General features: G+C 34.5%; 1 protein-coding gene across 3 annotated transcripts; it reads left to right on the top strand.

Moving 5' to 3' along the window:
* On the top strand, positions 1–27461 carry Azi2 (5-azacytidine induced 2; the record flags this gene model as incomplete). Of its 3 annotated transcripts, XM_013515642.1 has the most annotated exon segments (9): positions 1–302; positions 547–635; positions 8556–8776; positions 10512–10637; positions 11112–11211; positions 12261–12409; positions 16431–16489; positions 24443–24561; positions 26541–27461. In XM_013515642.1, coding segments are annotated over 7 exon segments (1182 nt in total). In that variant the 3' UTR covers positions 26954–27461.
* Positions 27462–27679: the final 218 nt, after the last annotated feature.

The following is a 27679-nucleotide window of genomic DNA, read 5'->3' as shown; positions in this document are numbered from 1 at the left end:
CTCGGGTTCCGCTTGCGCGTTGCTGGGAAACGGGCCTCGGCTCGCCCCTCCCTTCTGAACGCCGGGCTCGCGGGCGGAGGCCCGGGCTGCGCCGCCGCGGCGGCCGAGGCGGAAGAGATGGGACTCCCTGCGCGGCGAACCCGGAGCCGTTACCTCTTCGGGGGAAGCAGCGGTGGCTTCGAGGAAACCGGAAGCCCGTGGTGACCCCTGGCCGACCCGGTTTGTTTTCAGGCCGTCTCCAAACAATTGGGGAATCGAAACTCGGCGGCCCTGGGGGCGGCCCTGCGGTGCCGGGGCTCAGGGTGAGTGTTCACTCGCGAGTGTCCACGCTCGCGCCGGGCGTGCGCTGGCGGCGGCGGGGCCGGGCCCGGGACCAGCCTGCTCGCCGTTCCGGGCCGAGCGCCGCGTCGTTTCCCGCGCCCCTCCTCCGACCGGGGGAGGCCCGCCCGAGACGCCCCTCGCCGCCAGGCCCCGCACCCCGGCTCTGCGGCCGCGCCTGCCCTGCACGTCTCACCCATTGTCCATTTTCGCTGTGCTCTTTGCTAGGCGTTTCATTCACTGAGACGGCAAGTAAGTGGAAGGAACGAGGGACACTTGACAAGAGCGGTGCTGCCCAGACCTGAGCCCCGCACGATGTAAGCGCTAGCCCAGCGCCTCGTCGTTTCTCCCGTGTGTAGCCCACGCTTTACAGCCCGTTTTCGGTTATTTCTTGCAAGATAGGCTGACTCCTTCGTCCCCTACGTGCAAGGGATTTGAGTAATACTCGAAAGTGAAATAAAATACCCACAAAAGCGAAAACAAATCAGAACATAAATTGCTTCAGTCGTACTGTGTTGGAAATACTCTAAGATGAGCGAAGACGCTGAAGTACTAGGGTTGAAGTTGACCTTTCAACACAGAATGCACTTTCTTTGGGATTTTTAAGTTGGACAGAGCAAGTTCTTAAGGCGTAAACTGAATTGCAGTTCTCTGAAAACCCTCCAGTTCCCCAGTCTGTTACAACCAGCACATGTTCTGTAAATTGGGAATAGTGGGTAATTCAAGGTTGGTTACAAAGTTTGAATGCAGTATTGTTGGTAAGTGGTAAATTGTATGTAAATAAAACGTTTTCTGTTAAAGAGAATGTATTGAGAAATGGCAGTGGACCAGATCAGAGAACCAGGATCTAGGTGCTGGTTTTTCCTTGTATTCATTTGACAGTGGTTAATAGGCTAAACCTTCTCCTCCTCCTGGTTTGCCCTGTCTCTGAAATAAGGGTAATGCTTACTCTAAGACTGAAACATATTTTCAGGACTTGCGCTAGCACTTGAATCGGCTACCCATGTTCATGTCTCCTTAGAACAACTGTAAAATGTGGAAGTTCTTGTCCACCTCAAAGATTTACATAGATAAAGGGAAATTTTAGGAAGAACAAAACAGATAGTTCTCCAGAAGGTGAAGTACATTGCTTAGCCTATCATAAAACACTCGAATAGTAATAATTACTAATACAGACTATTGTCATGGTTATTAAGTAAAATAATGTGATTTTTTAATCCATATAGTAATAAAACCCATATAACTGTTTATATTAAATTATGTTCTGAATCAAAGTGCAGTTGTCCTGTTCTTCCTAGAACATAATCGATAAAATCGGTAACATTCAATGTATGATGGGTGCTGGAGTTGCATTGAGATGCATTACTTTAAGAAAGGGATGAAGAGAAATAGACTCCTCTTCATATTGTGCTATCCCTGAAAGGGTCTAATGATTCTCTGGCTACACAAACTGATTTCTAGTCTAAGGCAATTAGGGTGTTCGTGAGGATCATAAAAATGAAAGTGAAACTTTTTATATTGTATGTCTGATGCTGAATACATTTTTGGGCACTTGCTGAATTACAGAATTAAGTGATAGGGTGCTTGATGATCCCTTACTTACTATAAACAGGAAGGATATTCCCGCGTCTGATTATTTTATTTTTAATAGAGAAAGAGAAGTGTTACAAGTATACCTCACTTTGTAAAACACTACTGTAGGTCGTTTGTTCACTTCCCTCTGCCCCATAGTATCTTAACTGATTGTATAAAGTGAGTTCAGGAATATCCTAGCTTCTCAGAAGTAAAAAGGTGATGGAAATTCTAAACAAGACTCACCTCAGGGGGCAGAGCAGAATAAAGGAAAGAGGTACAGTAGGTCTTGCTTCAAACCCCAGCTCTGTCACATACTGCTCACGTGGTTATAAGCAAATACAGCTCTCCTCTTTGAGCCTCAATTAGGCTGATGATAATACCTTTCTTGCCAAAATTGGTGTAGACTTGAGGTCATGTAATTTTACCTATTCCTCACTTTCTGGAACAAATGCGAATTCCCTTCTATTTAGATTGTCATTTTGTATTTTGATTAAAATTTTGCCTTCACAAATTAGGATGGTGGCATCTTAATGATGTAGTCCAACTCTATCAATAGTTCGCAAAGCGTAGATTCAGATAGGTGACCAGATATATAATCAGGGTGGCAGAGCCGCTGGATCGGGTTTTACATCTTTCACAGGAGTTTATTCTATCATAGACTTCTGCTTTGTTCAGACTGATTCAAAAACTCAAATTCATTTTGTGTTGCCATTCAGAATGTGTGTCTAGACAGCTTATCTGGGTTCACATCCCACTTTGTGACTGTTTTGTTTTGTAGCTGTAAATAATATTCATAGACTTTGTAAACTAGAATAATATTGTCTACATAAGAAGTGGGAAAATGCATGTAAAAACATGAGTTTTTAATGTATATGTGATCAGTAAATGGTAGATGTAGCGCAAAGGACAGTATACTAATATTTATTCCTAGAAAAAAGAATAGTCTTGTGTCAGAGATATTTCTGTAATTTTCCATACCAAGCCCTTCATACGTATCTTGAAGAACTGAGGGCCGCAATTTAAGATATTTTAAAATAGTTCTGATTAATAGTGTTTAAATGTTTCTTTTCCCCTTATGTCTCTCCACTAGCCTTAGGTATTACTGTTCTTTTTTCTACCCACCTCAACTGACAAATTGCCCTTTTTTTATCATTATTCCTGGAATTTTACTGTTATTAATAATAGTCAATATCTTTCAGCTCAGTTCTTTAATTTATTATTAAACAAACCTCTAGGAAGAAACAAAATTGAATTGTCAAATATATAAAATGCTTTTCTGACCACAAAGAGATGTATTTGCTTTTAAATGTACCATATCTAACTCTAGCAGTACTGTAATGAAATTAGATGACAAATATGAAACTAATTCTTGTACCGTTAAAATAAGTAGCAAGTTGGGTTGTTTTTACCAATTCATAACATAAAACTAACCTTGCCTACAAGTGTACAAAAAATTAGTTATAATTGGAATTCTATAAATCAAGTAGCTCCTTAGCATTGTTGTATCTAGATTAGTGGTTCTCAAATTGTATGGAACTTAAAATCACCTAGGGGTGATTGAAAGTGCCATTTGAAATTTTCCCTCCATATATTCTGCTTTACATAAATCTGCAGTTGAGCCGAGTAACCAGTGTTTTTGAACAGAACTTCCAAGTGATTCTAAGACATTGCTGTACATCTTTTTTTTTTTTTTTTTTTTTGGTAGTGCTAGCAGTGGAAACATGTGGAGCCTTCACTCTAAGCTCCACACCACCTCCCTCTTTTCCAAACAGGGTCTCACTAAGCCATTGAGTTTGCCTGAGCTGAACTAGAAATTGAATTGTGATCCTGCAACTTCAGCCTCCTAGAGTGCAAGGATTACAGGCCTGTACTCACTTTGTAAAACACTGCTATAGGTCATCCCCAGCTTCTTGCAGTGTTTCTTGAGAAAGCCAGATTTCTTTGGATCATTTCTCTGTGATAAGTAGACATACATTTATTGTTGAGTTTCATGACTAAGAGAAGTCCAAGGATATTTAAGTTTTGGAAATGACTGCTGTCTATTCCTGCTACATTACATAGATATATCCCTGGCCCCATACTTCAATTTTATCATCCCCCTTCCTTACCTTTACCTCCTAATGTAATTCCTACTCTAAAGTTAGAATCCTCAGTTTATGAATAAAATCCAACAAGAATGGGCTATGCCAGCTTAGAAAAAGTGGCAGATTGACATTAGCTTAATTAACTTAAGCTGATTCTCATGTAAGCCAACCTTCTAATAGTACATTGTTTAGGACGTCTTCATTTAACAGGATTTACTGTTCTCCTTTCTAGCTTCAACTCTATTACAAAATAGTAGTAATCATCATCCTAAACATACTATTGCTAGTTAAAACCTTCAGTATCTGCTTTGCAAAAGGAAAATACGGTTTATTTCCAATACTGCAAACTGCAAGTATGTGTATGTCTCTGCATATAAGATTCACCCACACACATAGGTTGTTTTTTAAAAGTAAAAGAAGAGTAGATGGCTACTTAAGTGGTGGGATGCAGTCTAAAGGGGTAAAATCTGAATTAAAAGTAAAACTGCTGAAGACATGTACACAGCATGAACTGCTCTACACCATCAAAACAGACGTCCCATTGTTTACTCTAAAAATCTGAGCTTTTACATTTTTACTTTTCACAAGCTCATGTGATCTTTGTATTAACTGTTTTTTATCATGAAACAATAACTTAGTAAGCAAGAAAAGCCGATGTGGGGTGCTGTTCACTAAAATTGTAGGTCATATACTTGCAACAATGCAATATGCTTTGGGGGGTGGGGGATGGGAAGGAGGAATGGTTTTCAAAGTTTAAAGACCTCAAAGAGTATGGGGAAGAAGGGTGAAAAGCACGACATAAAATTAGAAAGACAAGATAAAAACAATGATAGTCTTTTATGATGGGGACTATAGATTTTGGTTTTTAATCTGTAGACTATTTAGAAAGAAATGAATAATGTGAACAATATTTAGGTACACTTACTGAAAATATTGACAACTGCTGTGGTCTGGATAAGTTCCAAAGATCCAATCTCCAGGGTGGGAGTACTGGTTAATACTGTCATCTTAAAGTGATGGAGCCTTAAGATGCACAGATCCTTGATGATGTGCCCTCAAAGAGGATGCTGGGAATTTGATCCAGTACTCTCTTTCTGCTTCCTGGCTTACGATCTGAGTAGCTTGCCCCCACATACGCCCTTTTCTCAGGCCCAAAACCTAATGGGCCACCAGATCTTGGATTTAAACTTCAAAAACTATGAGCTAAGTAACCTTTTCTTTGTAAGTATCCTATCTCGGGTATTTTATTACAGTAACACAATCCTGATTAATACAACAACTAAAGGAACTATTTAGTGGTGTGCTGTTCATAAACACTATCTCATTTAATTTTTAAGACTATCCAGTTAAGTAGCTTTTTGTGGTAAAATCGTATTAAGCCCATTTCACAATGAGAAAAGTGGGACCCCGAAAAATTCATGAAGCTTACTCAAGATCAGATAATCAGTATACAACAGAGGCACTTAAGATAGCAGAGTCTAAGCTATTAATACTTTCCTATCCTAATGAATCTTTTATAAAACCTTACCCCTTAGAAGGTTTAGAGGTATTTTTGATGGGGCTGTGTATGTGCTCATTCAATATGTCAGCAGGGTCACATTTTATACAATATACCAAGTGAGTAGCTAGACTTGTTCATTTTATGTATTTATGTTAGCTTTGTTTTCATTTAAAAGTTTACATATAGGTAATCGCTATAAGAAAACATTTGCATTAAAAAACCTCAAGTTTGATATCATTCTGTATTTTTATTCTATTTCAAATGTTTCAGAAAACAACATGAAAACTGCTTAAAATGTATCCTAAAAATATGAAAAAGTCATATAACATATATAAGACAGAATTTACTAGCACCACAGATAAAAACCATCAAGTTTTATTAATCTTTAAACTAATTGTCACTTAAATCAGTTGTAAATGGAAATGAGAATTTTAATTTCTATCCCTGCGAAAATACATATGTATCACAATATTATTATCTATCGTATTCTGTATAAACCAGATCTCTGGTTAAAAGCTACATGGGCAAGGAAAATAAGATCTTAGAAAGAAATCAAATAATACAAGGCAGATGTTCTGTTATATTTATTATTGTACTGAAAAGAAAACTGCTAAAAAGTAATAAAGTATGCTATATGTAGCCTTTGGTTTTATTATTTGTATAAGCCCCTTTCATCTTTCTTCAACCATATTTCTAACAGAGGAAAAAGCTATAGAAGTTGGCTTCATGTTTCATATACTTCTGTTATAATAAAATGTCTTTTCATGGATATCCAAATTAGCTAGCCCAGGAAGTTTGATTTTTCTAGCTAAGTGGTAAAGTGTAACTAGTTCTTACTATACTTAATAAAATAGATCAAACTAGTTTTAACATTTAACATTCTTCACCTATACCTAGTCTTATTTACTATAATTTTTTAAAAACAACAAACATTTCTTTCCATTAATCTTTTAAAAATAAGGCCATAAGCACAATATTGTTATCAAAACTTCTAACTACTGGGTTGAGGGTATACCTCAGTGGTAGAACACTGCTTTTCTATCACATGAAAGGTCCTGGGTTAGACCGCCAGCATTACAAAGGAGTAAAAAAATTAAAATGGCCAGAAGACAAGAAAATGCTGCTGTGAATCACGTTATTTTGAATAATTAATATGCACTAGTGAAAATATATAAACAGTAGTTACTTACATGGTTAAAAACAATTAAATTCGTGTTTGTAGGTTTTATGTACTAAAGAGTTGGAGTATACAGATTAATTTTTACCAACCTGTCTTGACTGCTACATAGGCAAATCACTTAGATATTCCACACTCTGGGTTCATTTTATAGGAATTGGGAAGTTTTTAGTTATAAATTAGAAAGGCAAAAATACAGCAAAAGTGGACCAGAGTCAGAATATTACAAGTAAAATTTTCATTAATGAAGTAGTCCTGTTGTCCGAAATAAATTTTTAAAACACCCACTTTATAGGCATCAGTTGATGCAGCGAGTTTTGGAAGAAAGGCATAGTGAAGCATGGACTGGAGGGTTAAATTGGTTCTGTTTACATCTCAACTCTTACTAAGGTTGGAAAACTAACTTGAATTCTACCTCATTTTCTTCATTTGTAATGCTCTTTGAAAAGTGACTGATACTAGTAATCAACTTTCGTATGAAGGAAGGAATAGCAAAAAAAATTCAGTAATCATTATTAACCTTAAATACATGAAATTCCACTGATCATCTTTATGTAGAATGCTATATTTAATGTTTTAGTTTAGACTAAAGAATATTTAAAAGGATTTTTTAGATATTGAGGTTTTTTTCCCTATGCCTTCTTCAAAGGCTCAAGCTACAGTTTTCTTTTTCGATAGTGTTTTTTCAAAAACATAACTCTTGGATGGGGGAGTAGTGCTAAATTGTGTAGCATAAGTAAATGTACAGAGCGAGAATATTTTTCATTAAATGAAGGTAACTTGGAGTCAGAGTTCGATATAACTTTATCCACTCTTCCTCTAATAATCAATAAATACTTATTGAACCTCTTCTACACACTGATGAGTTAAAGCCATAAGTGGACAAAATACATGTAGCCTGTGCCCTCACAGAGCCTAAGATTTTACCTGTAGATAGCCATAACTAGACAAACTACTCTAAAGTAATTGTTTACTAAGTTTTATTACAATAAAATATGGATGATCGTTGCCTCACAGAATTGCTTGTATTTAGCCAGGCGTGGTGGCGCATGCCTGTAAACCCAGCACTTGTGGGGCTGAGGCAGTGGAATTGTTGCAAGTTCAAGATGAGCCTGGGCTAGAAAGTAAACTCAAGGCCAGCCTGAACTGCATAGTGAGCCCCTGTCTCAGAAAAAAGGAAAAAAAAAAAAAAAAAAAAGGTTTGTATCAAATTAGATAATACAAAAAGAATGTAGTGGGCCTAGAGATGTAACTCAGCAGTAGTACATTTGCCCAGCATGTGCAGTTTCCCATTTGATCCCCTGGAGTGCGCGCGCGCACCCCCCCCACACACACACAAAGTGTATGGAGATACAGTAGTGAACACCCAAATGTTAATCAGTTTGTCTTCTATTGTGATGCATGACAAACAGCACTAGTAATGATAGAATATACAGTACAGTATGTATTAAAAGTTCTATAATGTTATAATGAATTATAGTCAAAGAATTTTTGAAAATTTATAGTTTGAAAAGCTATAAAACTTGCTATTTATAGTGGTAAGATGAACAAATGAAGGCATAAAAAATCTGATTCTTTCAAGGAAAATGGTATTTGCAGAATTTTGTAGGACTTTCTAATAGATGGTAGTTTTAAATGTTTTATGGCTATTAATCATTAAATATTCTTAAGGCTATGAGGTAGTTCCTTGCCTGAACTTTATAAGGCAACTGAGGCAGAGATTTTAAACAACTTGCACAAGCTTAAAAAACTCTACATGCTAGAACGTGGATTACAAACCAAGCAGCTATGCTCCTAACAATTGTACATTACTGCTTCTAAAAGAAAATTGGCATTGTAAGCACTGTCCCAGTAAGTCACTTCTAAATATATCTTTTTTCCTGCTCATTTTTTTAAATAGCTGTCATGGATGCACTAGTAGAAGATGATATCTGCATTCTGAATCATGAAAAAGCTCATAGAAGAGATACAGTGACTCCAGTTTCAATATATTCAGGAGATGAGTCTGTTGCTTCACATTTTGCCCTTGTTACTGCTTATGAAGACATCAAAAAACGACTTAATGATTCAGAGAAAGAGAACTCGTTCCTAAAAAAGAGAATACGGTTTTTGGAAGAAAAGGTAATTTTCTTCTTCTACTTTCATCATGTTTTATGATATAAATAGTAATTTAAAAGACATGATATATTAAGTATTTTCTTCTTTGTAGTCCTTCATTGTACTAAATTCCAAGGACAACTTACTATGAATCTAATTCTTAGGCACTAACATTATCATACTGTTTCATTTGTCATGTGCTTAGCAAATATTTTTAGGATAGGATTTAGCAAATTAGAAAAGTTATATTCCAGATTTTTTTTTTCTTCTTTTCTCAGAATTACCTCACCTTCATAGCTGCAAAAGTCTTACTCAGAATGTTCAAATCTGTGCAAAAAAGTGACATACTGGTGGAGGTAATTAAGTGTTAAAGGAGGAAGCTGCTAGAACATTAGTTTAGTATGTTCTTCACTAAGACCACAATCTTTACCTCTGCATTCACTTTTTTCTTTTCCACACATAATGTAAATAATGGTTTTAACTGATAAATAAATGCCTTTTATTTTTTTCATTTAGAATGCTGCTTATAAACGTTATGAAATATACAATGAAGTAGCTAATTCAGTATAAATTACCGCTTATTTGATTTTATAAATTGGCAAATCTTCCTCATTTGTCCATTTATTTTCAAGGCTTATTTTAATCTTAGTTTATATTCAGATCAGATTTATAGTTTACAAAAAGCAACTTGCACAAAGGGTTAAGAAAATGAGTTTCTAGCAACCTAAGAAAATAATTATCCTGTACTAAAAAACTCAAAAGACTATACTTTCAGGGATCGTTCCTCTAGTTTCTTCCTAGAGAAGTTCTCAGAATATATAGAGCACCAGAAAGCACAAGGAAGACACAGAGTGTTGTCTGGCTCTTGGTGTTGTTTTGCTGCAACTGCCATTTGCCTTGATGACTGGTCTTCGCATCCTTTGGGGGAGTAAGAGAGAGACAGTGTGGCTGAATCAAAAAAATAACTTCAGGATGGAGCATGGTAGTGTTCAGTTCATAGAGATGAAGTAAAATGCGGGGAATCAGCTGTAAAAATTGTAATTTCTTTCCATTCATATGAATTTAATAGTGTTTAAATTTGTGGTATACTAGAATAAAGTGAGAGATGGTAACTTTTTGGTGCTCATAGCTATATCTTAAAATTAGTTGAAAAGTGGGATTTGGTGGATAACGTTGGAAATAGTTCTTTATTTTATGACTTAGAAGCCTAATAATTTTTATTCTGAAGCAGTACAAGAGTGAATAACCTGACATGTCTTTTTCCTTAAAATGTTTTTTTTTTTTTTTTTTTTGGGGGGGGGTTTGGTTTTTCTCCGGTACCGGGAACCGAACTCACGACCTTGCGCTTGCCAGGCAGGCGCTTTGCCGCTGAGCTAAATCCCCAGCCCCTCTTAAAATGTTGATATGGCTTAACTAGACACTTTTTCTTTCAGATGATGGAAATGAGACACAGTAGACTTGGGAAATGCCTAAGCACTTTAAAAGAATGGTGTACTATGTTGTAGTATGATGATTTAATGTACTATAAAACACATACTATGAAGTATAAAATAAGTAAAAGCATGGAAAAATTATTAAGTGTATTCTGTACTTTTTTGCTTTCTCAATCAGTAAAGATAACTTGCTTAGAAATGAAATACTGTATTATAGATTGGGCTTTATCCCTACATTACTATTAAAGTAAGCAGTAGAGCCATCAGACTTACTTTCCCGTGTAGTATATCCTCTAAAGCTTTCTTTTCTAATTTCATACCATTAGCTTGTAGGAGCTCGATTAGATGAAGAAACCAGTTCTGTGGGACGAGAACAAGTAAATAAGGCCTATCATGCATATCGAGAGGTTTGCATTGATAGAGATAATTTGAAAAGCAAATTGGATAAAATGGTAAGTTGGTCTGAAAAAAAACCTTTATGTTACCAATCAGTTTTCTCTTTCAAGAGGTTTTTAAAAATGAGGTTGAATATTTATATTTATTAATTAGAAATTTAAATACACATGTTCAAGGCTAAATGGAAATTTTCAAGTTGTATTTATAGCATATTTCAATACAAAAGTAAGTAATAAGTTTGTAATGATGTTTAGGACTGAAATACATCTAACACCACTAATTTATTTTGATAAATCATGCCATAGTAGAACTGTGTTTATAAGAAAAAAGCTGATGAGTAATAATGTTCTGAGACAAAGAGCAGAGATTAGTGAAAAACTGAGTTCATTTTTTCTAACTTACTTTTAAAGGCTAGAATAAGTTTTTTAATATCTATCTGATAATTAAGATACAATACCAATATATAGACATATATGGATATAGACACAGATTTTATTGAATGTAATTTGGCATTTTCCCTACTTAAATAGAATAAAGACAACTCTGAATCTTTGAAAGTATTGAATGAGCAGCTACAATCTAAAGAAGTAGAACTCCTTCAGCTGAGAACAGAGGTGGAAACTCAACAGGGTATGCCACTTGTTATAAAAATGCTAACAGAATTAATACATTTTTTACTTTGTGTGTTATTGTCAGTTATATATTCTATGGCCTTACCTTATTTTTAATTTTGGCATATGTTAATTTTTCTGTTCTGCTTTCACAATATCAGTTTCGTTTAACTTTTTCTTCGCTAGAAATTGTACTTTTCTTTAAATTTGATGGTTTTTATTCAGGGCTAGTTTTTGATGAAATGGAGGAGGAAAGGAGTGAAACCCCAGCTTTAAATCAGAAGTTCTACCTCACTGGTTATGTCCTGCCTTACCCTTTTTACTGCACTTTTTAGAAACACCTATGAAGTACTTTCATTTCCTTTTTTTATTTATTTCTTTCTAAAGATTGTTAAAAGATACAGATGAAAAGTTAAGGTGGATAGTTTGGTCTTATGGTTATGGATTAAGAGTCTTTTCTTATAAGCTAAAGAGTAGGCCCCTGAGATACCTTTTGATAGAAAATTAATAGATCACTTATGATAACTCTTTAGAGCTTTTTGTATATGGAGAGACTAAAGTACCGTATCAAAGGTAAAACAATATCTACTTGTAATGAGTTTCTGCAGTGGAGTGTTTATCAATAGAATTGTTTTGACACCATGTTCTAGGCTATTGGCCAAGCTTTGTACTCTAAAGTAACTAAATGAAATGATTAACTGAGTCTCAGCTTATGAATTTCATACATATCTTAATTCTGGCTTATACAGAATAGATTATCAGTCTTTCTACATTTAAGCGTATACATGATTAGTGTGATATCTTTAAAAAGTCTAAGCTGACAAATTTATACTTGAATTTAAATAGAAACTAGAGGTGGGTGATTAATACATTCTATAACAGGATTAGATTTTCTTATTCTCAGCATAGCTTTTTAAAAGTAATTACTGTCCTTAAAAACTGTTAATTCTTGTGTGTTTTATATTCGTTTTTCTCTGATCTATATTTTACTATCATAACTATTTTAGAATTATAATCAGTCAGTGCAAAAAGCACAGATAACAATTTTGATGTTAATCCTTTTTGTAGTGATGAGGAATTTAAATCCACCTTCATCAAACTGGGAGGTAGAAAAGTTGAGCTGTGACCTGAAGATCCATTGTTTGGAACAAGAGCTGGAACTGATGAAAAAAGAATGTAATGATCTCAAAGTAGAGCTACAAAAAGCCAAACAAATGGTATTACAAAATTACTAAATTGAAAAATTTAGTATTCTTTGTGCACTTAAAATGATATACAATTATCATTAATTATAAGTACTTAGGAATGTTTTTATTCAGTCAAAAACTCATTTATCGTCTTTAACTATTTCTGTTAAAATTTATACTATGTATTTTTAGTTTGACCCTAGAGTTACATAATTTTGTTTCTGGAAAAGATTTAAAGTGTCTATTAAGTTATATAACAGTTCTTTCAAACTCCCTTTCCTTTAGTTTCTTTTTTTCCTGTAATGTTTAAAAGGAACTCAACTTTCAACTTTCCCATTTTATTTAACTTGATTTGATTTATTTACAAATTGCAAGAGACAACTTGATTTTTAGAGTTCTTTAAAGAAAAACCGTCAGGTAGCAAGAAAGCTTTATAGGCCCTGTTTTTTAGAAGATACAGTTTTAGAGCAATTTTAATTATCAAGAAATAGCTAAGAATTCCAGAGTTGGAGAATAAAAAAACCTGCTAAGCTTCTGTAGTGTGCTTAGCCTAAAGTCATCTACTAAGACACAAGGTACCTCTCAGGGTCTCACCAGGAGTGTATTCACTAATATATTACTTTGGTTTCTAACAAACACGGTCATTTTTTCAGATGTCATGACATTTAGTGCTAAGGACAACAAAGAAAATGATGTAGGAACAAGGGAGAGTGAGAGCTGTGCACCAAATGAAAGATTTTAAATAGTTGTTAGAAATTGAAGCTTACTAATCTGGAGTATATAGCCAGTTCATGGCACTTTGTAATCCAAACTGGGTATAATATAAACAGTTCAGTAATCCTGTACTGAACTCTTCTGTGTAGCTTTTCAGCACTATTAAGGAACTGTGTCTCCTATTTTTCTGTTCTTCTGGGATACCACTGTCTAAAAAAAGGAAGTATTTCCCATACTTCTTCACTGCCAGCCAGGGTGTTGCCTGAATCCCTAATGTCCTTTTGTGGAGCCAACACTTACCTCTCCATAATCTTTAGCAGGGGTGACTACTGGCTAAGAACGAGCCAGGTGTAAGAATAAAATAGCCTTATGTCTTGGCCTTAACCAGATGAATTCTACTGCACAGGGCAGCGAGAACTTACTTTGGAGCCCCCACTTTGGAGATCTTATAAAGGCGAAGCATTGGTAATTGTTGTCAACTCTTGTTAGAGGAAAAAGGGTGTTGTTTTGGTTTTTGTTTTCCTGTTTGACATTGGAAGTTGATTCTCCCAGCTTGGAATGTGGCCAGCACATACCACCATTTCTTCAGAGGCCTCTACCCTCCTGTTGCACAAGCCCATTACGTGGCCTCTGAGAGCCTTTTAAAAAGACGTGTGTAAGAAAATATTTGCAATTTAAAGCTCTGGATCATGATAGTATGTATATTCTACTTGAAAGGAAGTAATTTGATAGTTTTTAAGGATGTTTCATTGTAAAGTAAGAAGCAGTGTTATGGAATAATGGAAATCTGGCTCATAATTTGCATTGCTTATTAACTGTATACCATTAGGAACATCATTTCACTTTTCAAAGAACTTATTTTCTATGGACATTAAGTACCTATTTTTTTTTTCATGAACATTAAATTGCTATATATAAAGCAGTTAGCATAGTGCCCAGGACATACATACTGTCTTCAGTAAGTTAATGTTTTTGAAAAAAATTGGTTAGACTAATCCAGAAAGGCAGTGCATTTAACTGTCTGTGTATTAAAGGTTATGGGTAAAATTTCATTCCTGGCTGGTTGTTCTTTTCCACTAGATGGTGCTAGGGAATAAATTTACTTTTAGTTTAAATCATTCCTAAGCAGTGAGATCACAGAAGCAGTTTTAGAAGAACTTAAAAATCGCTTTAACTGATGATGAAACTAAATCTGAGAAACAAGAAACTTTTAAAGAATTGAAGGTGAGATTAAGTAGGAATATTGAAAGGGGAGAAAAAAAGATTTCAAACACAGTCCTTGTTTTGGTAAGCATTTATTAGTGGTGGGGGGGGGAGGCTGTGAAAAAACAATGCCTATCCTAATATAAAGAAATGAATCTAGAAAAGGAATAGGGGAGATAACAACTTATTAAGTATCCCAAGTTGAAATCTCATTACTGTGGAGTATCTTTTAGTAAATGTCTTGTTTCAGCGGTGTTGCTGATTAGAATCCTCTTGGATGTGGGAATCTGAGAGCAAGCCAAAGAAGGACATTCTGTTCACATAAACATATCTACTGCAACCATGTTTGCAAATGTTTTTAAGATGGCACTTTATGTGAAATATACTTTTAGTACCTCTCGAAGTATATAATAGCATCCTACATGGACTTACTGCTGTTTTATTTTTTGTTTGTTTTTTTTTAGTGTTTAGTGAATTTAGCTACTGTTTAGTGTTAGGTCAAGGTTTCAAAAGCAGTTAGTTACACTAAGGACTTTTAAGATGTTCTGTGTCTTCAGTATTCCAGCATTTACGTTCAGAACAATTGATAACCAGGAAAAATAAAAATTCTAGAGCTAAAAAGTATAAGAAACACTAGATCAGTAAAATGGAGTTGATACAGAAGATGTTTGAGTTTCTTAATAATAGCCTATGTAGAGATTTACAGTAAGCTGTAGGGTATGAAAAGTTCTGAGAAGTCCTGTAGTATGGGAACCTGTATAGTGTGAACATTATTTCCTAATACTCGTTTATGTTAGACTTCTATATCATATTGTACAGGTTAGGAAACATCTATTACTGCCTTCAAAACTGCAAACTGATTGGTGGCCATGAAAAATCTTTGAATATTGGAAACAACCTCTTCAAGCTTATTGCTGATTTACATTAGCCTTTTCTAAGTTGTTCGTAGCTGGAGTTATTTTCTTGTCCAAACTGTCAGATGTTTTTTTTTTTTTTTTTGGCTTTAAAAATAAGGAAAATTTCCATTGAACATATACATATAAGTATACACTAGTGAAACTATTTTTAAGTTAATGATACAAAGAAACTAAAAGTACTGGTTTATTTGATTCCTGTGCAGATTAGGAAAGAACAATATTCAAGGGTATGTGCTTTGGTAGGGTCATAACTCCCCTGACTGATGGGCGAATTCTGTTACGCCTTCCTCCATAGAGCTCTCCACTGTGCAGTTTAAGCTCTAGCAGTATTAAAATTAGAGACTCGAAACTGCTTTAACTCCTGTAAGAAGCATTTTTATTATTTTACTGTCTGACATTCAGAGTACTCATAAAGTTCTTTTTTTAAAGAGAAAAAATATAAAATCACAAAAAACAAAAACAAAGCAACACAAAAATAATAAAAATGATACAGAATTTCAAAACAAAATGATAGGAATTAACAGTGGTTGTTATATTACATATTGTTATCGTCAACGAAGTAGCTCAGATTACCAGATAATTTTAAAGGGAACATTAAAAACTATATAAGATTGATCTTTAATGGTTTGATCAGTCTTATATAGTTTTCAATACTCACCTTAAAACTTATAATTTAAGTAAAATTAAATTTGATTTTCTTAACTTAGAAGTATAGGGACTTTATGAAGTTCTTGCCAGTTTATTTTGTATCTGTGGAGAGAGGAAATTTATGCTGATGTTTCTAAACAGTAACTTAGTACTTTTTGGTCATAATACAAAAACATGAAATAACCGAAAAACTTCCATTTTCTCGTGGAGTTCATTCATATATATACCTTGAAAAACAATAATTTTAAAAATATATGATACTTTTTAAAATATAGACTTAAGATTAGTATGCTCAGAAATAAATTTGTAAGATTCCAATTTCTTCTATGCGAGAGTAGTTTTATTTTTGAAAAAATTAAATCATTAATGGTCTAGATAAATCAAAATGATTTAGAACTTTATGAGATAGCTTGGTTGTATTTTGTTAAAGTTGAATATGAAATCTAGTTTTACTCTGTACTGTTGAGATGTGTTTTGTTAAAGTTGAAACATATCTCTGGCCATAAAGAGCTGGGAAGAAATAGAAAATAATTCAACTTTTTAACTTTTATTTTTTAAACAAATGACAGGATTCATCTCAGGAAGACAATCTGAAGAGTAGCGATCTCCAAAGACTAAGCATTTCAAGGTATGAACATTCTTCACCATTAGAATGTGTTTAATTCCATAGGTTACTTTGTGTTTGTACCTAGATTTCTGTTAGGATTTAACCTTAAAAAAAGCAAAGAGATACTCTTTGGATGCTAAATATAACCTTTGGTGAGATATATTTTTAAAAAATATTTAATAACAGGCTTGAGCTTAAGTATTAGAGAGGTACACATTTTGATGTCTTAAAATTTTTAAATATTAAGTAGTATTTTAGTTACAATTTTAAGGAATTAGCTTTGTGGAAGTATTCAATAGTAATCCATGATTTTGTATATGAGGAATTACACATTTCCAAAACACTTTTGTCTTAAGAATAAACTTGGACAACCTCAGTCTTTGTGATACCATGAATTATAAGAGAAGTGTTCCTTTTAATTAAAGTAGCTGTCAGAGTTCATGTATTACTTATTTATCTTGATCCTTTTTATTGAAGTGACACCTTTGTTTTAAATGAATTAATTTTGTTTCTGCTATGTTAGGATGGCCTCTCTACATGTATACTTTCCATCCAGTGAAAATTACTGATTTGACTGCAGTGTTAAATCATTTGGCTTTCCAAGTTTATTAACCTAAATAAACTGTGAATCGTCTCAGACTTATTCCTATCAAAAGCTTGCTTCAGAGGAAGATCAACTAGAGAAAACAATTTGAGGAACTTTGAGGAAATTGCAGCTACTCTTCCAGATCAGAAGTGGGCAGACTTCTTCTGTAAAGTAACCAGGCTTTATTGCTGGCCATAGAGTCTGGTGCCATTACTCAACTCTCCTGTTTGAACAAATTTCAATTATGCCTTCACAATTTTATCTGCACTTACGACCAGGAAGTCTTTCTCTTTTTCCCCACCAATGTGTCTAAATGTCATGTCCATGTAAACTTTTTCTTATAACTTACCTTGTTTGTCCTTTTTACAAACCTCTTCAAATCATATCCAAGAATTGATAAATAAGCCAGAATCAGAGTAACTCAAATTACATATAAATGGTGTAGAATAAGACTTTTGTTTCCATTCATTATGGATTGCATAATTTGGATCATTTCCTTGGAGAATATTTTGAAAAGCTGCCTCCTGCTCACACCCCTCCCCACAATTTCTGTGTCAAAGCACTAGATAACCTATCAAGATAGTGAACAATCTCTGTGCCAGGATTTGGGAAGGTTAAAAAACCAATCAGCTAAGTCCAGTTTTTAAAATTGTGGCACTATAATTATGTCAACAAACTACAGTCTTTAATTCTCTAAAGTTCAGTATCAATTCTGAGGATCATCTAAAGGAAACAATTTTTAGAAGGTATTACTTTAACTAAATTTAGTCTAAAAGTACTTTGTGGTAACCCTTAGAGCATAGGACTGACTTTATCAAGGTACATAAATGTGTCAGACCCACACTTACTCTTTAGAGTATTTCTATTGATGAATTATTAATTTTAATTTTATAAGGTTCATTATATTAAGTACTTAACAGGAAGCTATCACAAAGTATTGTTTATAAAAAGCATCAAAATTTTCAACATTGACTTGTTTTTGGTATACAAAGTCTAATAAAAAGAACATCAGAGATAAATTCCTGTATGAACTACAATGAAAATACCAATAGCACTGTAATCTTTACTTCAGTTATCACACCTAAGGCAGTCCACACATGACAACAGCACATTTGATACACATGCATCTCTTACACTGACAGCATATGTCTTTTGCTTTCCTGACCTTTTTGTAGGACATACTTGAAATCTCAGTGGTCTTGCTGTTTTGTCAGGAGGTTATTATATAGTGTGTGGTTAACAGGAACATAAAATATCGATAAAATAAACTATTACATTCTCAATATGTATTGTGTGTTTAGAATAGACATCATTTTCACATCAGTTGTGTACTTCCTTACAAAACCTAAAAGATAACATCAGAAATAAATTCCTATGTGAACTACAATGAAAATGACAATAGAACTGTACCATAAAAATGTTTAGCTTTTTCGGTTCCCAGTACCGGAGAAAAACCAAAAAAAAAAAAAAAAAAAAATGTTTAGCTTCAACTGTCACACCCAAGGCAGTCTTCCCACATGACAACTACATGTTCCATACACAAGCATCACTTACACTGACAGCAGGTGTGCTTAGCTTTCCTTTCCTATATGGCAGTCTTGTCACTTCTTCCTGTCTTTCTCAGAGCTTCCTATTGTACAACATGCACTTAGGGAAATAAAATACCAATAAAACACAATATATATGTAATGAGTGCTCCGAATAGACATCAACATTTTCATTATCAGCTGTTTACTTATAAAACCTAAATGATAACTTCAAAAATAAAAACCTATGTAAACTACAGTGTAAATATAAACAAAAAGGGGCCAGGGATATAGCTCAACAGCACAGCACCTGCCTGGCAAGCACAAGGTCTTGAGTCTGGTTCCCACTACTAAAACAAAAGTCTACCACAAAAATAAACTTTGCTTTAACTGTCACACCCAAGGCAGTCTTCACACATATAATAACTGCATGTTCCAAACACAAGTGCCGCTTAACACGGATAGTATCTGTGTTTTGTTTTCTGTACTTTCTTGTAGGGCGCAGTGGACATCTTTGCTTTCCTGTTATAGTAGGTCTTTGTGATTCTGTGCCTCTTTGTTTGCCTGTCAGCTTACCAGTGTGCTCCACAATTTTTTGGTGTAGTTCCCTGGGCAGAAACATTTTCTTTTTCCTCTGCTGTCCCAGTCCTCTAAGAAAATTTCTGTGATAGTTTGCACTGATTTTCTTTGTAAACTACCAAACTATGCCACACGTGTTTAGGATCAAGTAAGATTGAGTAAACCATACCATTGGCCAGTGCTTTGTGTTTCAAGTGACATCACAGTTGCTGTATAACTCAACAACATCTGCTTCACATTCTGTTGAAATTTCCATCTCAGGCTTCCATGTTGTTGAGGTTTCTCTATCGGTATTTCCATCATGGTGAAATGTTGACATCAGCTTTTTTTTTTTTTTTTTTTGCCATATACGAGTCTAATGTTACAACTTTCTGAAGTAAAAGGATTGTACTATAACAGCTCTCAGTTTTGAAGTTGCAACATTTTTTCATTTGAAATTTCTGCCTTATTCTTGCCTACAGTTCCTGTGCTGGTCAATTTCTGCTCTGTTAGGAAATGTAACATCAATTGGAAACTGGTAAAACCAGTTGTGGAGTGTCACATTCCAGTTTGGGAATAAGAGCAAGTGTGTTCACAACATCATTCAGTTTATAACCTATACGAATAAGGACCTGAGGCTCAGTTCCAGGATAAATATCTAAATTGAAAGAAAAATAAGTCTTCACATCAACAAGGGCGTAAATTTGTATGCCATATTTTGACCCATCATTTTTCCAGAAGTCTTTTACATTGCTGTGATCACCATGCGAAATCTGCTAAGTACAGGAGCCCTATGAGGGATTTCAGTTCAGTTAGGAAGGTGTCATAATAAACACATTTTTAATATGGCTGTTGCTGCTTATAGAAAGTTTTACTTATTTGTGTATTTCACAGCATCTTATAGTACTTTGTCTGTTACAGTTTCCAACACTGAATGGCAGTGCTGGCATTCTGTCCAATATGTTTCACGTCTGCCGAGACCTTCACTATATTTTCAGACCTAGTTCTAAAATTGTATTACTATTTGGTTGTATGGCCATTTTGCAGCACTTTGACTAGTCAAATATATATTCACATTGCTGTTTTGTCATCTGAATCAAGGAAGTCTGCATTCCCTTTGTCTTTATAAGTTGATTCTTGCTCCATTTCACTGTCCCAGGAACTGGCTCACATGGTGAACATTTCAGTCATCATTGTCATGTACTCACACCACTTTTCTGTTACGAAAGCATGCATTTTACCATAATGGGTCATCTTCATCAGTCATGCATGAGTACTCTGATGATTCACTTTTGACCTTCTCCAAAATTTGCAAATCTATTTTTTTATGTGCCATTGTACCAAATTGGGCTGCTACTTCCAGAAAAATCAAAACCTTTTTAACAGAGCTTAGAGTAGTGTGGGTCTCTTGGGCCCTCTGTGATGCTTGAGCAAACATATGCAAAACCAATTAGGCAGAGCATATAGTTGAGTCCAAATCCCATTTTGACACTTTTGCACACATGCACACTCTGTGCTGTTCATCATACCATACCAGGTGGGTACACACAGCTTGCTTCCTGTATCCTTCAGGGAGAGGTGCTGAGATGCACAGCCAGCTACTATTAAAGTACAAATTAACAGTAGAAAAGGGATGGGCCCATTGAACCCAGTCCTATGTTCTAAGGACATACCAACAGTATGCTATATTTAAAGAACATTTTAATTAAAGCAGGTCCTAAGGGCTCCCCTTTAGTGCCCAAGTGTGCCTAGGAATGAGAGGGACTGGGATTTTTACAAATTGGTTGGAAGGTTAATTCATATGATAAATTTATTATATTAAAGTATATGGAAATATTTCTAGGTTTAGATATTTTAAAAAGTATTTTTCAATTATTTGGAAAATTTCCTCTGGTGAACACTCCTCTTTTTAAAAATTACTACACTGCCAGGCAAACAATGCATTGCATTTTTTTTTTTTTTTTAGACAGATCGAACATTTGAATTACTGGAGGTCTTTTATAAAGTACTTACTGTATAAAAAGATCATTTAATAATAGCCTTCTGAGAACTTCAGCCAGTATTCTTTGTCTTATTTTGGTGTTAGCTTTAAAATGATGACTTCAGTTTTTAAGCCAGATCTGGGTACAAGATTCCTTCTTTTTTCATTTGTATACTTACTGTGCATCTGTCACAGATGATGCATGAATATGTAAATCCTTGGTTTAGAAAATACAGATTAGGTTATTACAGTTCACCCTGTTTCCTTACTGATCATGAAAATTTGTGATATAACAGGCTTTTTTAAGATGGAGAATAAAACAAAGCATTATGTATCAGAGTACACAACAAATGTATGTGTGATGTCTTTGTAACTTTTTTGGATTGCAGTGTACGAAGATTGCTGTCTGCAATCAGAGTGTTTAAAAGATATTTGTTTGGGTGAATCAAAATTGTCAAAATACATTATTTTAAATTTTATAGATTTTGGCTATGAACATTCCTTAGTATAATTTTAGTTCTTAGGATATAATCATTAATAGAAAGTTTCTATACAAAACAGTTGACTGTATAGTGTCAGTTAAGAAAACAGCTTTACTTATAATCAGGACATGTAATCCTTTCATAAATTGCAGACAGTCAGGCTTCATTAAATGTCAGAGGTGTGAAGTTTTACAGTGCGGCTAAGAAGATTGTGTCAGTGGTCGGCACTTTAAGTTTGTATGAAAAATGCTATTCCACAGGAGCAGTGAGCAGTCATTAGATTGCACTGGTAAAAGACAGCTTGGACAAGCAACTGCATAGTAGGTTGGGGTAGACTCCTGAACTTGTTGCCTTCTGTGCAGAATGAGGTTACACTCGCTTGCCGAAGTGGTTGAATGTGGGTGAAATGTTTAGCACTTAATAAATGCTCAGCTGTCCTTTTTGTTTCATTGATAATATTTAGGCAGGGAGTCTCTTTGGAATGCTTAAGTGTTACATTTCAGTGTTCAGGTATGGTTATATAGTTCTGCATAGACAACCTTAGTAGGATTTTTGCTTGTGTTATTTAAAGCTTTATATTCCCAGATCACAAACTACAGTGTGGTGGCAGGTAATTTATGCATAGTTAAAAATGCATAAATTAAAAATACTTAGGTAAAATACTTAATAATTCACAGGGCTAGTTCAAATCCTGCTAATGATTTAAAATAACAGCTTGCCTTTTCCATTCTCTCCTAAGTAATGGTTTAAACATTTCCTTAATGTAGATAGAATTAAAAATAATTTTATATACTTTGAGGATTTGTCAACTGTAAAACTGGTAACAGTAATTGCAATTACTTTGGTATCCACAAGAGGGAGAGCTTATACTTAGTAATAATCTTAGATTTTTATGTTTTTAGTTTTCAATTCAGAAGACAATAAAAGAAAAGACGAAAAGACACTAGATGGGTGTTACACTCCATGACCTAATTTTCAACCTAATTTTAAGTGGTCTGCATTAAATTGAATTGAAAAATATCCATTATCCATTAGACACTTGACACTTTCATAATTGTTCCTTTTCTGTTTTACATGCCTATGTACTTTAAATGATTAGATGTGCTTGGTATTTCTCTACCCAAATATGATCATGGTATTTTCTTTTCTTCAAATCTGATACTGATTTGCCATCTCATGCCAATAATAAACTGTTTTTAAATGATACTGGTCACATTATGACTGCATGAATTAGCACAAGTACAGTGTGTATACTTAACTGCCATATACTTTGAGTAACTCTTTCGAAAGAACTGAATGCCCAGAATTGCACTAGGAATCAGCAGTTCTCTTAACATCTTCCCATTTAAAACAGGCTTCTATGTAAAATATTCTTCTGTAGTGAACATCTTAGATGTTAGCTGGTGAAGTAGAGTTGGTTAACTGATTTTTGTGAGGTAATTGTTTCACACCTATCAAAAACCTGCAAAAATCCCTGTGATTTTTAATACACTGTGAATTAGCAAATGACATTCAAAACAGACTAAAACAAGTGGAATTTTCTCCAAAGCAGTATAAAGTATATTGTACTACTTACATTGAATGAATTATAGTCCTCAGTAGAATTGGAAAAATAATTGTTTTTTAATACATCTGTTGCTCTTCTAGTAGGGGATAATACTTAGATTTTTAGAAGGGTTGTCCTTTTGTAATTTTTTTTGTTTGTGGCTGAAAAAAATTAAAGCATGTGGTGACATACTTGTTTAGTTTGACATAGATAGCTCTACAAAGCAGTACGGCTATTTGAATGCTATGAGATCAGTTATATCAGCTATGAGATCAGTATGGCTATTTGAACGCTATGAGATCAGTTATTCTTAATATAGTATATATCCGTGTACAACAAAATGAAAATATGTGTTGAAGATTTCAATTCATTTGGCACTTAAGCTGAAGAAAACCATGAATGTCTAAGTAAAACTATTTACGGAAAAATTAAACCTTTAAAAATTAAAATAACTATGGTTCCTCAGATCATTGAGGTAAAATACTTTTAATTATAAAAATCTGAAAGACATTTTAAAAGTTTCAGTTAATATAAATCGCTCTCTCTAGCTTCCTTCAGCTTATGAGGAAATCATCTGGCTCTTCATATCTTGTGCTGTCATGTCACATTGGTTTAGAACCAACAGTATGAGACAGCCCAGTCAGACATAAAAGAATGTGATACATGAAGCCTACATTTTATTTTAATGTAGACTTGGGTATACATTTTGCAGTTGATACATCATTTCAGTCCATAATGTCAAAATCAAACAAATGCAAATTTAAAATACATGAATATATAAATGAATATAACTTTATCCTTGTGCAGATTTATGAATGAAGAGCATATTCCTTACTACTTAATTACATTAAAACCACTGCACAGTATAGGCTATAGTGAAATCTCAGGTGTGAGATTTATAAGCTCCTGAATTAGAATAGATTATTATAATCTTCGGTTTAACACAGTACATGTGATTGATAGAAATGAAGAGAACATTGTATCTTGACTTATTACAATGTCCTAATTAAGTATCTTCCCATTGTTTAATTTACATTATCACAAAACTAATTGGAACAGAAATGTACATCGGTTGTCTTTTTGAGACAGGGTTTCACTGTGCTGTTCAAGCTGGCATTGAACTCACTTTGTAGTCCAGGTAGGCCACCAACTTCCAGCTGTCCTCCTGCCTCAGCCTCCTGAGTGCTGGGATTATAGGCATCTGCCAGCACATCTGGCTTATTTCTAAAGTTACTCCTTTTTTACCATGAAGACTGATGGGAATTTTTTTTTTTTTATAAAAACCTTTATTTCAGTGATAATATGCAACATGCATACTGGGAACTGAAGAGGGAAATGTCTAATTTACATCTGGTGACTCAAGTACAAGCTGAACTACTAAGAAAACTGAAAGCCTCAACCACAATTAAAAAAGGCAAGTCACTGTTTGCCGGAAACCACTGATTCCAGCCAAACTGCTTGAAGAGCAACTAGCTATTGTATCTTACCAAAATCTCATCAAATGAGTTTGATAAGAAGTATATATAGTATATTCTCAGCCTACCCATTCTTTGCTTTGGCTTCAGTCTCATACTGGTCAGCTTCACACATAGAGGTGTTGCTGATGTGTTTTTTCTTCAGTACTGTATTCTTTTTCCCTTGTGGCTTTTCTCAGCCAAGTGTTGCTTATGTGTATAAGGGTGAGGTGTTAAGTTTGCTCTACTTGACCTTTTACCACAACTACTTCATATACTTAAAAAAACAACAAAAAATCCTAAAGCAATTTTTAATGCCAGTGCTACCAAGTAAATGAAGAGCTTGCTTTTTGTTTTTAGAACAGTAACTTTGATTCATTATTTTGGTGTTTGGATTTTTAGTAATTTTTCCTAACAACTGGATAGGAGGGAAACTAGATGCTTTCCTTTATCCTCTTCCAGCAAAATTTTTAATGGCTTTTCATTCTGTATTTAACTGCTTGGCTGACCAAACTTTCTGATTTTTGGGTTAGCTACAGGTCGTAGTGGCTGAAGCTATTTTTATACCTTGCGAAAAACAGTACAGTACATTTTTATCTGCTATGAAATAATAGATTTTAAAAGGTCATGTATATTTGAATACCTTAAGATTTACTTTTAAATGGAATGACAGGATAAAAGATACCACCTAATTTAAAATGGTTATTTGCACTTCAGATTGTCTGAAAGAGTACTAGAGAATTACAGTTTTTCTCAGGGGTATTCTATTAGGGAAAATGCTGCACATTGGGAAGAAAAATTTTAGTGAGTTTTCAGTATGGCTCTTTGTTTAAGTAGTAACTACAACTTCTAAAGAATAATAAAAGGTTCTTGTCCATACTTGGGAGTAGTTTATCCTGTGTTCCTTCTTAGTTGGTTGATGATACACCTGATGCTTCGGACATCAACTCCTCTAACACATTACCTTTAACAGTACCAGACACAAATCACCATTTTTTACTATGGAGTTCACTGTTTTCTAGGAAACAGACATAAGATCATACATCACTGTTTTCCCTGACCTATGTGTCATTTGTCCAGAAACTACACCTAATTACTTCCAATTCTATCCCATTTCTATCCACCCTCCTTAGAAGAACAGCTTATTTTATAATGTAGTTGCATTTGTTTCTTCTAAAACACCATGGAGTCTTCTAAAACTACATGGAGTCAGTCAGTTACACTTAACTGTCCTTGGGCTAGAGTTATCTTTCCAGTCTATCTGATAGACTGAGGTTGAATTAGTAACAGAGAAGCCCATATTACCAATGTTCTAGTTGTAGTCTTATTCCAACCCACTCCCGCACACAAAACATTTTTTGCATTTTTTACTTGATCTTATGATCACAGCATAATTCATAAAATCTTAAGAAGTAGAATTATTTTACAACTTTTAAACCGTTTTCTCTATAAAAGCCTTTGTATATATAATAAATGTCAATTATTTCTCAAAACACATACTTTTGGACTGCTAATGGAAAAATGGTTAGAAGAACAAAGGAAAATCCTATTTAAAACAAAAACACCTTTCTCAGCCCCCACTGACACTCAAAAGACATGTGGCCTTCACTAGCCAGATTAAGTGCCAAGAATGGGATCTTGTATTTCAACTTTATTGGTTTGCAACTTTTCTTAAATGTAATTCGTCTTTTAATACTCTCTGACATTGGCAGGACAGGACTGCTATATCCATCTTCAGTAAGGAAAGGGGCACCAAAAACAGCTGAATGACTAGACTTTAGATCATGCATAATTTATCTACAAATCCCATTGTTTGATCATACTGACTTAGAAATGGTAATTTCATTACCAGTACTGAGCCAAATTTAGTGAAGTGTTATGGTATTCTGTGAGCACAAATGCCAGGAAAACTGACACTGATTTTGTGCTTTGTTTTTAGCTTGCACCCCAGTTGGATGCACTGAAGACCTTGGGAAAGACAGCACGAAATTGTACTTGACGAATTTCACTGCAACATACAAAAGACATGGGCCACCCTCACCAAATGGCAAACCTCTTTGTCATACTGTATCTTCCCCTTTATCAGGAGACACAAAGGTTTCATCAGAGAAAGCACTTCTGCAGTCATGGACAGATAATGAAAGATTGATTCCTAATGATGGTACGGACTTTCAGGAACACAACTCCTACGGCAGAAATTCTCTGGAAGATAATTCTTGGGTATTCCCAAGCCCTCCCAAATCAAGTGAGACAACATTTGGGGAAACTAAAAGTAAAACTTTGCCTTTACCCAACCTGCCGCCACTGCATTACTTGGATAAACATAATCAAAACTGTCTTTATAAAAGTTAATTCTGAAGAGATTCATGATTTGATCATGAGGTCACTGTACCTCTGGTTCTCCCAAGAAATTATTTAACAAACTGAAAGTGGATTTTGATTAAAATTTTGCAGTTCTTCAGTATATACTGTCAACATAAGGTATGATAATTAGTTGATTTTCTAGTAAAAGAAGAGCACCCTTCAGCTCTATATTCTAAGAATCAAATATATGCTAACTATACTAGTGAATAAGTTTAAGGTGTTTAGAGATAAATATGCCATCGATAACAGTTGTGACATCTGCTATAAGAAAAGAAGAGAACTGGAGATGTTTGGACATGGTTTGACAAAGTATGAGAAATGCCTAAATATCCCTTCATAAAGAGAAAAGCAAGCGTTTATTACAGGAGAAAAAACCAGGCACACTGGTTCAGATTGCATAAAGGGGCAAATGACAATGTGAATACATTATCCTTGTTGACTTTATGATGCATAAAATTATGAAATATAATGGAATAAAACTGTCTAGGTTATTACATTTCTGTTGTGTTTCTGAGTTTAAGACTTAGTCATTCCTTAGTCACAATTTTTGCAGATAAAATATTAAACTAATTAGAATTTTCAGACTTGAAATAACTTGGCCACTTTGTAGTATTAATATTCAAGTCTTAAGTAGCAAAAATAATAAAAGGATGAAATAATTAAAAACGACATAATATGTGAATAAACTATTGTAACTTTATACACTAGTTAGAA

Source organism: Chinchilla lanigera, unplaced genomic scaffold (assembly GCF_000276665.1).
Source record: "Chinchilla lanigera isolate Chin_1 unplaced genomic scaffold, ChiLan1.0 scaffold00029, whole genome shotgun sequence".
NCBI lineage: Eukaryota > Metazoa > Chordata > Mammalia > Rodentia > Chinchillidae > Chinchilla > Chinchilla lanigera.
Note: the sequence above shows the minus strand (reverse complement) of the source record. Positions and strands in the feature narration are given on the sequence as shown.